This window comes from Salvelinus namaycush, chromosome 10, assembly GCF_016432855.1.
Source record: "Salvelinus namaycush isolate Seneca chromosome 10, SaNama_1.0, whole genome shotgun sequence".
Lineage (NCBI taxonomy): Eukaryota > Metazoa > Chordata > Actinopteri > Salmoniformes > Salmonidae > Salvelinus > Salvelinus namaycush.
This window is the reverse complement of record NC_052316.1, coordinates 5,657,899-5,673,558: the sequence shown is the minus strand read 5'-3', so window position 1 is coordinate 5,673,558 and position 15,660 is coordinate 5,657,899. Positions and strand designations below refer to the sequence as shown.

General features: G+C 40.7%; 1 protein-coding gene across 1 annotated transcript in view; it reads left to right on the top strand.

The window, feature by feature from the left end:
• LOC120054610 (26S proteasome non-ATPase regulatory subunit 1-like) overlaps positions 1-15,660 on the top strand; it is a 102,178-nt gene that overhangs the window by 65,159 nt on the left and 21,359 nt on the right. Inside the window, exons 18-19 of the mRNA XM_039002084.1 lie at positions 4,731-4,847; positions 6,517-6,619. Coding sequence (XP_038858012.1) covers positions 4,731-4,847; positions 6,517-6,619 — 220 coding nt within the window. The remainder of the gene's footprint in view (positions 1-4,730; positions 4,848-6,516; positions 6,620-15,660) is intronic.

Sequence of the window (15,660 nt, the reverse complement as noted above, 5' to 3'; positions counted from 1 at the left end):
CATAACGTTACATTTTACTGGTAATATAGCAGTCCTGCAGATGTTCTCTCTTCCTGGCTTGCTAGCTACAGCAGCTTCATATCTAATCACTAGCCAGTTCGTTTTAGCTAGCTCTAGCTCAGGCCTGGGCAATTATTTTCCATGGAGGGCCACATTAGAATATATTTTTGCCATCGTGGGCCAGAATCCTATTACAGGATTATACATCATGTGTATGACTGTGTTGACAGATATATCTACTGTAAATCACGTCCAGATATGCTACTTTTTAACATGCACAGAAATAAACCACATCCATGTTCTCCTTTTTGGTAGGTATTTGCATTATTAAACATGCAATGAACTACACGAAGGGAAAAGTACACTGTGCATTCAGCACCACGGACAGAACTCTTGTTAATGGGTCTGCATAAAAACACAAGAAAGAGAGAGCTCAATATTACATTTAAACTACTCAATCAGTGTGAGGAGTGAAGTCTCTGATGGGCATTGACTAGAGCAGTGAAGTCCGGTATAGTTTCTGATGTCGCTATGTGCAGGATTGGTGAGAGTCCGTAAGAGATGATCTGTGCCTTGACTTGTTATATTTCATCACTGAAAATGTCTGTTCACATACATAGGTTGACCCAAACAGTACAAAAATCTTCTGAGCATTACTCCTAATCTTTGGAAAGTTTTGTTCATCGAGAAATGCATAGAACCTCGTCAGTGACATTGTTTTAAAATAGTTCTCCAATCACTGCATCAGACTGAAGATTGATAAGCTCATGTTGGGAGCGTTATCCACATTGAAGGTGAAAGGAGAGGAAACCAACAAACTCACCGTTCAAAGCACGCAGCGGAGACGTATACTTCTCCCGCTGGTCATCTGATAGGGAACAGACTAGTAGTGTCGGAAGGTGGGTGAGATTGTTGGCTTGTACTTGGCGGGTCAGGAGGAGTAATTTTCCCTTGAAGGCTTTGACAGGGTTGTACATCTGATGTGCAAAAAGGCCCTTTTAGTTTGGAATTCAGTTCATTTATGAGGGCCATAATGTCCACGGTGATGGCAAAATCAGCCAACCATTATGTATCTTGCAGTTGAGGGAAATCCACATATTTTCCTTTCATTTGCAAGAACTCGGCAATCTCCGACTTCAGGTCCAACACCCGTTTAAGCACCTTCACCAAACTCAGCCATCTCACGTTTGTGTGGTAGGGGAGATCTACATGACCTGACTGTCTCATCCAACAGTGAGACAAACTGCCTGTGGTTTAAAGATTTTGCTCTTACGAAGTTTACCACTTTAGTGACTATGTAAAACATGGTTCATTTTCAGAACACATTTACAGAGCACCTCCAGATGAATAATGCAATGCAGGAAAATAATTTTCTGATCTGGGTTCAGCTCTGCTACTTGCACTTGTATCCTTTTGAAAAGGCCAATGTTTTTTCCTGTCAAGTTTGGGCTGGATAACCTTTCAAAACTCAGTCCCAGCTTTGCCGCACACTCCTCCAATAAATCTTTCCCTGTGGTTGTGCTCTTCATTGACTGCACTGAAGCAAGCTCCTCTGTAATTTCAAAGTCTGGGGTTATGCCTCTTAACCTCTCTAGGGTGTGTGGGACAGTAGCGTCCCACCTCGTCAACAGCCAGTGAAACTGCAGGGCGCCAAATTCAAAACAACAGAAATCCCATAATTAAAATTCCTCAAACATACATGTATTTTACACCATTTTAAAGATACACTTGTTGTAAATCCAGCCACAGTGTCCGATTTCAAAAAGGCTTTACGTCGAAAGCAAACCAAACGATTATGGTAGGTCAGAGCCAAGTCACAGAAAAACACAGCCATTTTTCCAGCCAAAGAGAAGAGTCACAAAAATCAGAAATAGAGATAAAATTAATCACTAACCTTTGATGATCTTCATCAGATGACACTCATAGGACTTCATGTTACACAATACATGTATGCTTTGTTCGGTAAAGTTCATATTTATATCCAAAAATCTGAGTTTACATTGGCGCGTTATGTTCAGTAGTTCCAAAACATCCGGTGATTTTGCAGAGAGCCACATCAATTTACAGAAATAGTCATCATAAATGTTGATGAAAATACAAGTGTTATACATGGAATCCACTTCTCCTTAATGCAACCGCTGTGTCAGATAAAAAAAAAACTTTACGGAAAAATCAAACCATGCAATAACCTGAGTACGGCGCTCAGACGACAAATCAGCCCAAAGACATATCTGCCATGTTGGAGTCAACAGAAGTCAGAAATAGCATTATAAATATTCACTTACCTTTGATCTTCATCAGAATGCACTCCCAGGAATCCCAGTTCCACAATAAATGTTTGTTTTGTTCGATAATGTCCATCATTTTTGTCCAAATTCCTCCTTGTTGTTCGCGTGTTCAGTACACAATCTAAACTCACGACGCGTGGGCAGGTCTAGGCAAAAGTTCAGACGAAAAGTCATATTACAGCCCGTAGAAACATGTCAAACTAAGTATAGAATCAATCTTTAGGATGTTTTTAACATAAATCTTCAATAATATTCCAACTGGAGAATTCCTTTGTCTTCAGAAATGCGATGGAACAGAGCTCTCTCTCGCATGGTCAGCGCATGTTCAGCTCATGGCAGACCTTACTCAATCCCCTCTCATTCGGCCCCACTTCACAGTAGAAGCATCAAACAAGGTTCTAAAGACTGTTGACATCTAGTGGAAGCCTTGGGAAGTGCAACATGACCCAATTTCCACAAAGAGTTGAAAAACTAAAAACCTCAGATTTCCCACTTCCTGGTTGGATTTTTTTCTCAGGTTTTTGCCTGCCATATGCGTTCTGTTATACTCACAGACATCATTCAAACAGTTTTAGAAACTTCCGAGTGTTTTCGATCCAAATCTACTAATAATATGCATATCCTAGCATCTGGGCCTGAGTAGCAGGCAGTTTACTCTGGGCACGCTTTTCATCCGGACGTGAAAATACTGCCCCCTACCCCAAAGAAGTTAAGAATATCAACAACTGCGTCTTGTCACGTGCATCACTGCTCTCATCCAGGGCCAAGGAGAAATGGGTGAACTCCTTTACCTTTCAACTGTTGTTCCATGTTCTCTGCGATGTCCTCAACACATTTTCAAACAGCTCTTTCTTGTTGGGGCAAAGTATTGCTGCAGAGTCAATTAAACATTATTTAATGATTTCGCCCTCAGCGAATGGCTTGCTATGTTTTTAGCAATTTTGTGGGACAGTACATAGCTAGCTCTCGCAATTCTGTTTGCTGAATGCAGTTTTGTGAAAAGTCCTTGCTTCTTTTCCAACTGAGAAACTTCTCTGCTCAGAAGACATATTCGTATATTTTTCTGCATGCTTCATCTGGGGGTGTTGCTCTCTTTGCACACTAAGCACACAGCTTTCTCTGATACCTCAAAGAAATATTTCGATGTCCACTCTTGCTGGAAGAGCCTACATACCTTAAAACTTAAAAAAAAAAAAAAAATCCTGTCCCAGAGGCGGTGGGAGTTAAATCGTTACACAAAGGCGAGTATTGGGCTTTTAAAATGAATAACAAATACGTTTTTCGAAACTTTACTATTGCAAATTCTTTGATCTGAGCATGATTCCGTGGCCCGTATTGAATCTTGTCCTGTGCCGCATGTGTCCCCCGGGCCTGCCTTTGCCCAGGCATGGTCTAGCGCATACCTAATGACAAATGCTTTTTAAATTGTCAATATGAGCATTTGACTTTGTGCCGTTGTCAATGAAACAATTACATCAAAAAGACAAGACAAGACCTAAATCAGGTAGTCTAGCTAGCTACCTTGTCTAGTTTAGGCTGATTCAGTAATTGTCTAACGTTACTCGGCTTGTTATCAAAAAAAAAATATCACAGACTCATCGGAAAAGTGCTCAAATAATTAACATAAAAACAGATTGTATACAGTTTCTTACCTTAATATTGTTGTTCTGATCTCCATTGCAGAGCTGTAAAAGATGTGAGAAACATTTCTGGTCTAGTAGAGGTGTGGCAGCATTCACTTTCAGTCTCCGTGCAAAAATTCACAATTTGCTCAGTCCTACCAATGACTCATTGGCATCAGTTGTTACTATGACAATTCAAGATGGCGCTACCCATACCTCTAATAGTAAATGCTCACAATCAAAATACAAAAAATGCAGATGTTTCCATGTTAAATGCACTTGTTTCGTATTAGTGGATTGAATACATCTCTTTGCTTAGCTTTACTTTCTAAAGTGTTTTCAATCTTTGAATCTGATAGAGATCTCAAGTGTAGGCCTCATCTTGGGTCCTCACTGCTGAGTGCTGAAGTTTGCCCTGGCACAGCTGAGCCCGCCCTTCCTCAGAAGCCCCTGGTATCTTGTGCCAAGCGGCTGAGCTGGCACCCTCTGCCAGGCTTACTTCTTAATACCCAGGAGAGCGCTGGTCCAAACACTGGCCTAGAAGTTCCTAACTGGACTGAGAGAGCTCACTGTTTACCCACCTGAGTCTCTTCTCCCTTAAGGAGCTGGGGCTTATCCTCCTGTAGAACAGCAAAGTACTGTGCTCGTACTTAGCGAGTAGCACCCAACTTTATCTATGTATTTATTTGGAGTCTAAACAACACAATAACCTCGTCTTGAGGATTTACCTGTTTTCTGTTGAAGTTGTCATCTAGGTATTTGTTTAGTTTGTGTATTGTATTATCATTGAAAAGTTATTTTGTTCTTTCTCTCTTCTCAGGAGGCCATCAACCTGCTGGAGCCCATGACTAATGACCCGGTGAACTATGTGAGACAGGGCGCCCTCATCTCATCAGCCCTCATCATGATCCAGCAGACCGAGGTCACCTGTCCCAAGGTGAGTGGAAGTGAAACAGTCCATCCCATTCACAGCCCGCATTTAGGAGAGAAATTGGCGACCAGTAACTTTGTTATTCACTGACTTTAATATATCTTCGTTGTATGGCTGATGGTGGAATTATCTGTTTGCATGGTATGCTACTGTAGCCTATTGAAATGTTCTCAACATTGTCTAGAATGTTACTTTTCGTTGCCTGGCTTGCTAGATTGACATATCTTAAATATATTTTTTTACCGTTTGTTTTTTTTGTTGGTGGGGTGGGCGTGCAAAAAATTATGCGGGTTATGTTGCTATTTGGACCAGTCTTCTGCGCTGTCATGCAGACTGCTGTTTTGGTGATATACTTTTTCATAATGACAAAGACAAGTTTTATGTCGGACAACAAAAATAGAATGTTCATGATTTAATCCATGCCTAAGACGGTAAGATGAAAGGCGATGTTGATACTGAGGGGTTGGCGAGACTTTGAAATACCTTACCGCAATCATGACTATGCTGGTTGGCGGAAATAAAAGTACAGGCTTTGACGCCAGTAATACCTTTCAGATATAAAGAAAAGGTGGCAGGTGTTCGGTTCTGTTTGAAAGGGATATCAGTCAGCAGAGGGTAGGAAAGAGAAGGGTGGGGAGGCTAGCTAAAAGGAGCTGCTCTCTCTCCCCGTTTTTGCACAACAAGCTCTGTCACAGCCGTTTAAGAAATGCCAGACTCATTTTCAAAGCGTCCTCTGGTCTCGGCCTGTACATCAACAGCCTTTGAGCTCGGGGCGGTGTGAAAGATTGTGCAAGAGACTCTCATTTTAAATTGGAAACGGCAGGAGGCACAACACGTGTGCCTGTGTAATTTTCAGCGTCTTTCCAGATTTTGTTTGGTGTGTTCTGTCACTGGTGATGGTGGCATGGCAGTTAGCGTCACAGTGCGGCGGGTGTGTCAGTACACCTTGGGCATGCAGGTTGTTTATGTAGGCCTACACTGCCATACTGTTATGGACTGCCCGCCTGCTGTTTTTTTTTTCTCTGCACACTTTTATTTTGTGCCCCACACACGGTACATAAGTGCCAATAACGTAAACGCACATGCTCAACTAAACTTTTCTTTCATACACACACCCTCTCTGGGTTATTTCGTTGCATGACATTTTTTATGATTGAAGCCCACGCTGTCATTAATTGCGGTGGGCCTGTTTAAATGTGAAGCCACACTGATATTTTCGAGTGTTCTCGAGACAGGAAGGCGATTCGGTGCAGTTGTGTTAAATCGTGTTCGTCGAGTGTGTGCTTCGGTGCCTCACTCCCAGGTGGGCCACTTACTTTACAAAACTCATTTTTTAAATATCTTACATGGAATTATTAATGGTAATGTTTTAACCATATAACCCTTCTTATATATTTATTATCGAGAAGTGTGGCTAGTGAGTTTTTAACCAGCTAATAGTGGCTCTCACTTCACGTCAGTTCCAAGTGTGGGCCTTGGCATGCATATTGACTTTATCAAAGCCAAAGTGACGTTGGTAGCCAAAAGGTTTCCCATATGCAGCTGAAAAACCAGACAACAAAGAACTTAAGTATATTTCATCGAATACGAGTGCTAGATTGTAATGTGGAGGCCCACCAAATAAACTGAACAATGAGTTTGAGTCATAATGGTTTTTGTTGCTTTCCCGGCACAGGTGAACCAGTTCCGGCAGCTCTACTCCAAGGTCATCAATGACAAGCATGATGACATCATGGCCAAGTTCGGGGCCATCCTGGCCCAGGGCATCCTGGATGCAGGTCAGTCTTGTGTCAAGTGTGTTTGACTGATATTTGGTGGCAGCGGTGGGATTTCTTCAGAAAACTTGTGGGTGTATCTGTTTGTCTGCTCTTTAGGGAAAGTGTGCCTGCGTGCGTGCGTGTGTGTGTGTTGGCAAGATTTACAAGGGGTCCAGTTCCAGCCGCCCCTCAGGGCTTGACCACCCATGTGTCCTGTGATTCAGGGCTTGACACCCCTGTGTCCCCTGACACCCCTGTGTCCCCGACTTCCTTCTCTGGAAGCGATCATGCTACGATGCATTAGCACCTGGCTGTTCAGCACTGAGAACAGCCACATGACTCTTGATATTACTGTTAGTATGACGGTGTGTGTGTGTGTGTGTGTGTGTGTGTGTTCGCCAGGGTTTCCGTTAGCCATTAGTGCTGAGATTAACCAAAATGTCAATGTTTTTTTTTTTGGTTATTAAACAACTAATTGACCGACGTCAATTAGTTGGATACACTTTTACGTCTGCTACGTTAAGTTAGATGATACACACAGACCACATACACGGCCACATGAGAGGAATGTTCACAACACAACAACAGGCAAGAGGGATGGAGAAAGTTTGAAAGTATGTCTGATCTACTTTGAAAAACAAGTAAAAATTATTGTCAGACAGCTCTGCATCATACTTAGACAGGCTAACCTAGCTAAATAGGATAACTAAAGACAGTACAGTATGGGGAAAACAGAGAGACTGTAATGTTAGATGGTTGGCTGGCTGCTACTGCCTGAGTAGAGATCAGATGATGACTAAGGAATGAACAATTATGAAGTCATCAAATAAAACTAAGTAATATACACAACTGAAATATTTGATTATTTCGATGGAATATTTTCAATGTTTTGGCAATTGAATGTTCACTGTTTTTGGTTTTGGAATTTCTATTAAAAAGCTCTAATCATTTTAATGTCATTATTTCATAATGCATTTAATGTTTAAAATATTAATAGAAATCGAAAACCGTGATGTTTTTATAATTGCACCTAAACCGAACCGGCCTAAAAAAGCACATCAGTCATCACTATTATCCCGCTTTTGGACAGAAAATCTATAAATGAAAAGCCGATAAATAAAACTGATGTCGGCCAATTGTCCGGGAGAAGAAATAAAGTCCCATTGTAAAATAATTATTTTTTGCCTATTCATTGATGGAAATACCAGTCAATGTAAATACATTTGACCGGTCAAAATTGGTCTATAGGTTTATAATTTAGTGGAATTAAATTGGCGGGTGTGTATTTTTGTTAGTCGTTATGTTTATCACACAGAATACATATACAGAGCCTATGATGAGCAGAAATCTGTTAGACAGCGCGAGAGCTGCTGCTACAGCTTCATAAACAGCTCATTTGTCTGGAGTGAAACGTGTATTTAAAAGACCAATCATTGCATAACAATTCTAAATGCAATCGTGGTTAAACAGTTTTGATGGCCACGATTAAAAAAAAATAATAAAAAAAAAATAATAATAATCTATTTTTATTTCTCAACTGGTAATTGAAGCAAGCTTTCCATTTGCCATTCAAGTGCATATAGGCAACGGTAGGCAGGCAATGAGGTGGAGACAGTATGCATTTTTAACATACACTAAATTGTTTGAAACCTGAATGTTTTACTTCATATTATGATGCATGTCTTACCTTGCTTAAAAGTCAAATCCGACCATAGAAACGGGGAGGCAATTATTTCATAGACTTCCATATGTCATTAGCCTATTTCTCTCATGTTCTATAGACTGTTTGGCTATTTAGCAACAAAACTGACGCATGCTCAACTATGGGGCAAAACAGACTGGGTTAGCTTAGATTGTTGACTTCATGTAAGCTATATTTCGTCTCTAATGTTTATTGAAAACATAAATACATTTGCAGAATGAGCACTTGCTGTCTCTCAAATACATTGTTAAAGTTGTTGGTTAGCTAGCGAATTGTAGCCATATTAGCGTTGATATGAAATCAATGGAAGCGCGCACGTCGTTTTCGTGACGTTGTAAGCTAACCCATCTAATGGTTTTCAAGTCCACTTTCTTTCATTGTCCACTAGCCAAAGGTACAATCATAGTTATATTAGCAACCCATGCTAGTTGTTGCATCTTAAGCTCTCCCCTCTTTCTAAATTTCCAACAGATATTTTGATCTCTGTCACATGAAACTGCTGGCATGTGCAGTGTGCTTTTGATAAGGGTTTTCCTGCTAATTGCATTATGGAATGAACATTCCCATGTAGCCTACTGCCTTCTGCGCATTGCTGTACGTATAATGTGAAGAAATAATAGTTAATCAACATTTTAAGCTCAACGTTCTGATCTGTTGCATCAGCCTCATTGCTTTAAAATATATACAGTGCATTCAGACCTCTTGACTTTTTCCACATTTTGTTAGCCATATTCTAAAATGGATTGAATAGTTTTTCCCCCTCGTCAATCTACACACAATACATCATAATGGCTAAGCAATAAAACTTTTAGTGATTTTTTTTTTTTGCAAATACAGTATATATAAAAAATTACTCAGTGCTTTGTTGAAGCACCTTTGGCAGAGATTAAGCCTCAAGTCTTCTTGGGTATCACTACAAGCTTGGCACACCTGTATTTGGGGAGTTTTTCCCATTTTTCTCTGCAGATCCTCTCAAGCTCTGTCAGGTTGGATGGTTACCCCTTTCAAGGTAAAAATTGAGGATTGGGGGGGGGGGGTAACTAAATCAACAAAGCCACCAGTTTCACTAAATCACATTGATTTCTCTTAATCCCAGGCCAAGGGCCTCGCTAACGTTTCCATTAGTCATTTATGACCATTTTAGCGTAACAAGCTTTTAAAAGTGAAAAGGGAACAAATGTCAGTAAAACAATGACCTGGCACGGCTAGTATAAGAAGAGTGGGTGGTGTTTGCTGTGATTAGGCGGTCAAGGGCTGGGGGTGCTGAGTTAGAATAATGGACTGCCATTGCCCTCTGGGAGACAAATACGGAGAGGAGGATGGAGGGAGTCGGAGGAAGAGGTGCAGAGGAGTATCAGGATGAAGGGAAAAGCAGGGTGATTGGAATCAGTGTTGGGAGAAGGGGAGGTCCTTCCCCATATAAATAATGTAAAAAGTCCTTTCAAAACGAGTTACTTTGGAGGAATCATTCGATTTAAAATACATTGTTACACTGGAAATGGTTCCAATGTAAAATCAGATCAGACAATAGTGGTTAAATCACGTGCCGCTTCAGCCCAGTTTTTTCTTTGTAATTACAGTGATGATGACTTGTGGGTTATTTAATTCCTTTATTTTGACATCTGAAACGGTGCCTCCTAATGCCCCGAACAAATGGATTTTGTCGACAGAGTGACTCACAGATTCGAGTTGCTGCGCCTAAATGAGTGTCACACAAGTCTCTTTAAAACTTAAGACGCCTCTGGAAGGAGGGGTGTGCTCTGTTTTTGTCAACCTATATGGGAATCGAATTGTAATTTTCCTAGGAGGGGACTTCTTTTCCCAGAATCCATAGGTGTTATGTGATTACTAGCTAGATCAACTACCATTTTTTTTTTGTGGTGGCATAAGGTCCTTCGGCAGTACAGAGCAGAGGGATTTCTTTAGAAAGTTGCCCTGGATAAGAGCATCTTCTACATTATTAAAAAAAAAAAAAAAAAAAAAAACGTTTTGGAGGAGCTTTGAGAACTGAATACATGAACAGACACTGAAAAGCTTCACATTTAGGGCCGAGATTAAAAGGAGTATAATTCTACGTAATGAATGAGGGAATGTCTGGCGAGACGGAGGGAACGGTTGGGTGTGCGGTTTCTTTGCGAGAGCTGCTTTCGAAGGCTAAACCCTCGGTAATGAGCGCCAGAGATCATGAAATGGAACCCTAATGGTTTCCGCCTGTCACATTTCATATGATTATCCAACCCCACTCATAACTTAAGACTAATACTCCACATCTGAAATGAAAGTGGTACACCAGAAGTGAAGTGATGGTTCTTTAGGTGGAAGCGGCCTTTACAGTACTCAACACATAGCCTTTCTGCCTGCCTCAACACATGGATGTGTATCTGGGAGCAGTGGCCTGACGGTTAAGGGTAGTAGAGTGAGAGGAAGAGGCGATAGTGTGTTATCTGGCTAACGATCCCATATTAAGATCTTGTCTGGGCGGTCTAATGCGACAGAAAACAGAGGGGACTCGGGAGTTCTTTATCTTGGCAGGAGAATGGGGGCTCCCGGTTTGATCTTGTCTGTTGCTGTAGTGGCACGGATCGGCTAAAAGCATTATGGGAACACAAATATTGCAAAAGACTAATCCTACTGCAGTATGAGTGCAATATAGGCTCGTTTACTATAATGTGACACACACATACACACACAAAGTGCACATGCACAGCATAATTCTGATTTACACTTGTTGCCAGTGTTAAATTTGACTAAGTATTCTTCAAAATGAAACAAGGCTTGGTTGTGTATACACCCGCACCTGATGTGTATTTAGACAGCATTTAACACATAGAGGGACCTGCTGGTCTCTATCGAGGTAATACACAAGGCCCAATGTTAGCAGTGTGACGTATGCCTTTCTGCTCCAGCCTGTGTTTGGGGTATGCGTATACACATCTGTGAGTGTGTGTGTCAAGTGTTTGATGTGCAACTCTCTGGGACCCCACACACAAATGTAGACTGTATGCTTGCACGCACACACAAAAGCGCTCACTGTTCCCTTGCGCGCACACCAGGGTTTACAGACGTTTGACTGAAAGCATTTTTATTTCACGGACATTTGAGAGATTTACTGGACCCATATGAGCAACGTGGGCATCCACCCACGGTGCTCAGAATGACAGAAATAGTGCAGATTGTAGATTCCATCAATGTAATTGTCGGCATCATTTCCAATCCCCCATATATTTATGTAAATGTGCTAATTAATTGCTAACATTTCTAAAAACCTGTTTTTGCTTTATCTGTGTTTGTGTGGAGATCAGGACTGGACAATTATTTTTCATGGAGGGTCACATTAGAATATATTTTTGCCATCGCGGGCCAGAATCCTATTACAGGATTATACATGTGTATGACTGTGTTGACAGATATATCTACTGTAAATCACGTCCAGATATGCTACTTTTTAACATGCACAGAAATAAACCACATCCATGTTCTCCTTTTGGTAGGTATTTTCATTATTAAACATGCAATGAACTACACGGAGGGAAAAGTACACTGTGCATTTAGCACCACGGACAGAATTCTTGTTAACAGGTATGCACAAAACACAGAGGAAGCTCAACATTACATTTAAACTACTCAATCAGTGTGAGGAGTGAAGTCTCTGATGGGCATTGACTAGAGCAGTGAAGTCCGTATGCGCCGGATTGGTGAGAGTCCGTAAGAGATGATCTGTGCCTTGACTTGTTATATTTCATCACTGAAAATGTCTGTTCACATACATAGGTTGACCCAATCAGTACAAAAATCTTCTGAGCATTACTCCTAATCTTTGGAAGGTTTTGTTCATCGAGAGATGCATAGAACCTCGTCAGTGACATTGTTTTGTATAGTTCTCCAATCACTGCATCAGACTGAAGATCGATAAGCTCAAGTTGCAGGTCAGTGGGAGCGTTATCCACATTGAAGGTGAAAGGAGAGAAAACCAACAGCATGTCATTTTCCAACACTTTGAAATCCTCAAAACGACGAGAAAACTCAGTTCAAAGATCGCAGCAGCAATGTATACTTCGCCCGCTGGTCATCTGATAGGAACAGACTAGAAGTCGACCGATTAATCGGCATGGCCAATTAATTAGGGCCGATTTCAAGTTTTCATAACAATCGGTAATCAGCATTTTGGGATACCGATTTATATTGCTGCCACTGCGTGACAGGCTGACCACTTGTTACGCGAGTGCAGCAAGGAGCCACGGTAAGTTGCTAGCTAGCATTAAACTTATCTTTAAAAAACTATCAATCTTCACATAATCACTAGTTAACTACACATGGTTGATAATATTACTAGGATAACTAGCTTGTCCTGCGTTGCATATATTCAATGCGGTGCCTGTTAAATTATCATCGAATCACAGCCTACTTCGCCAAACATGGGGTGATTTAACAAAAGCGCATTTGCGAAAAAAGCACAATCGTTCCACGAATGTACCTAACCATAAACATCAATGCCTTTCTTAAAATCAATACACTGAAGTATATATTTTAAACCTGCATATTTAGTTAAAATGAATTCATGTTAGCAGGCAATATTAACTAGGGAAATTGTGTCACTTCTTTTGCGTTCATTGCATGCAGAGTCAGGGTATATGCAACCGTTTGGACCGCCTGGCTCGTTGCAAAATAATTTGCCAGAATTTTACATAATTTTAACATAACATTGAAGGTTGTGCAATGTAACAGCAATATTTAGACTTAGGGTTGCTGCCCGTTCGATAAAATACGTAATGGTTCCGTATTTCACTGAAAGAATAAATGTTTTATTTACGAAATGATAGTTTCCGGATTTGATGATATTAATGACCAACGGCTTGTATTGCTGTGTTTATTATATTATAATTAAGTCTATGATTTGATAGAGCAGTCTGACTGAGTGGTGGTAGGCAGCAGCAGGCTCGTAAGCATTCATTCAAACTTTACTGCGTTTGCCAACAGCTCTTAGCTTCACAGCGCTGTTTATGACTTCAAGCCTATCAACTCCTGAGATTAGGCTGGCAATACTAAAGTGCCTATTAGAACATACAATAGTCAAAGGTATATGAAATACAAATGGTATAGAAATAAATAGTCGACGCGTCATAATTCTTATAATAACTACAACCTAAAACTTCTTAACTTAACTGGGAATATTGAACCACCAGCTTTCATATGTTCTCATGTTCTGAGCAAGAAACTTAAACGTTAGCTTTTTTACCTGGCACATATTGCACTTTTATTTTCTTCAACACTGTTTTTGCATTATTTAAACCAAATTGAGAATGTTTCATTATTTATTTGAGACTAAATAGATTTTATTGTTGTATTATATTAAGTTAAAATAAGTGTACATTGTTCATTCAGTATTGTTGTAATTGTCATTATTACAAATGTATATATAAAAATCGGCCAATTAATTGGTATCTGCTTTTTTTGGTCCTCCAATAATCGGTATCAGTGTTGAAAAATCATAATCGCTCGACCTCTAGAACAGACTAGTAGTGTCGGAAGGTGGGTGAGATTGTTGACTTCTACTTGGCAGGTCAGGAGGAGTAAGTTTCCCTTGAAGGCTTTGACAAGGCTGTACATCTGATGTGCAAAAAGGCCCTTCCCTTGTAGTTTGGAATTCAGTTCATTCATGAGGGCCATGATGTCCACGGTGAAGGCAAAATCAGCCAACCATTCTGTATCTTGCAGCTGAGGAAAATCCACATTTTCCTTTCATTTGCAAGAACTCAGCAATCTCTGACTTCAGGTCCAACACCCGTTTAAGCACCTTCACCAAACTCAGCCATCTCACGTTTGTGTGGTAGGGGAGATCTACATGACCTGACTGTCTCATCCAACAGTGAGACAAACTGTGATTTTAAAGATTTTGCTCTTATGAAGTTTACCACTTTAGTGACTGTATCCACAACATGGCTCATTTTCAGAACACATTTACAGAGCAGCACCTGATGAATAATGCAATGCAGGAAAATAATTTTCTGATCTGGGTTCAGCTCAGCTACTTGATCTTGTATCCTTTTCAAAAGGCCAATGTTTTTTCCTGTCAAGTTTGGGCACCCATCAGTGGTCACACTGGATAACTTTTCAAAACTCAGTCCCAGCTTTGCCGCACACTTATTTAACCTCGTCCAATAAATGTTTCCCTGCAGTTGTGCTCTTCATTGACTGCACTGAAGCAAGCTCCTCTGTAATTTCAAAGTCTGGGGTTATGCCTCGTAAGAATATCAACAACCGCGTCTTGTCACGTGCATCACTGCTCTCATCTGGGGCCAAGGAGAAATACGTGAAATCCTTTACCCTGTCTTTCAACTGTTGTTCCATATTCTCTACAATGTCCTCAACACACCGTGTCACAGTTTGTCTTGACAGGGAAACATTTTCAAACAGCTCTTGTCGGGGCAAGTATTGCTGCAGAGTCAATTAAACATTCTTTAATGATTTCACCGTCAGCGAATGGCTTGCTATGTTTAGCAATTTTGTGGGACAGTACATAGCTATCTCTCGCAATTCCATTGTTTGCTGAATGCAGTTTTGTGAAAAGTCCTTGCTGCTTTTCCAACTGAGAAAGCAACTCTTTCAATGCACTTGCCCTCTGCTCAGAAGACATATTCCTATATTTTTCTGCATGCTTCGTCTGGAAATGTTGGGACAAGTTGTAGTCTTTCAAGACAGGGATGCTCTCTTTGCACATTAAGCACACAGCTTTCTCTGATACTTCAATAAATAAATATTTCGATGTCCACTCTTGCTGGAACACCCTACATTCATTGTCTACTTTCCTTTCCTTTGAAATCTTTCAAAAACACATTCTTGCACAATTTCTAGCTAGCTACTATTTGTAACTGACGTGTGTGTGTTAGCCTGTCAGTCACTGTCTGTCCTCGTGCAGTTATTCATATGTGCCTTCAAAATAAATGTCCCACAGGCGGTGGGAGTTAAATCGTTACACAAAGGCGAGTATTCATTGGGCTTTTAATTTGAATAACATTCGTTTTTCAAAACTTTACTATCGCAAATTCTTTATGTGATCTGAGCATGATTCCGTGGCCCGTATTGAATCACGTCGCGGGCCGTATACGTTCCCCGGGCTGGCCTTTGCCCAGGCTTGGTGTAGATTGATGAGGGGGGGGGGGGGGGGACAATTTAATACATTTTAGAATGAGGCTGTAACGTGGAAAAAGTCAAGGGGTCTGAATACTTTCCGAATGCACTGTAAGTCTGGGACATCAACAATTCAAAGTTGGTATTAGTAGGAGTGACTATAGAATTGTGCATTTGTCAATTTTTGCAAATCACTACTGTGTGGCGTGGCTCCATAACCAAGGAGCACAAG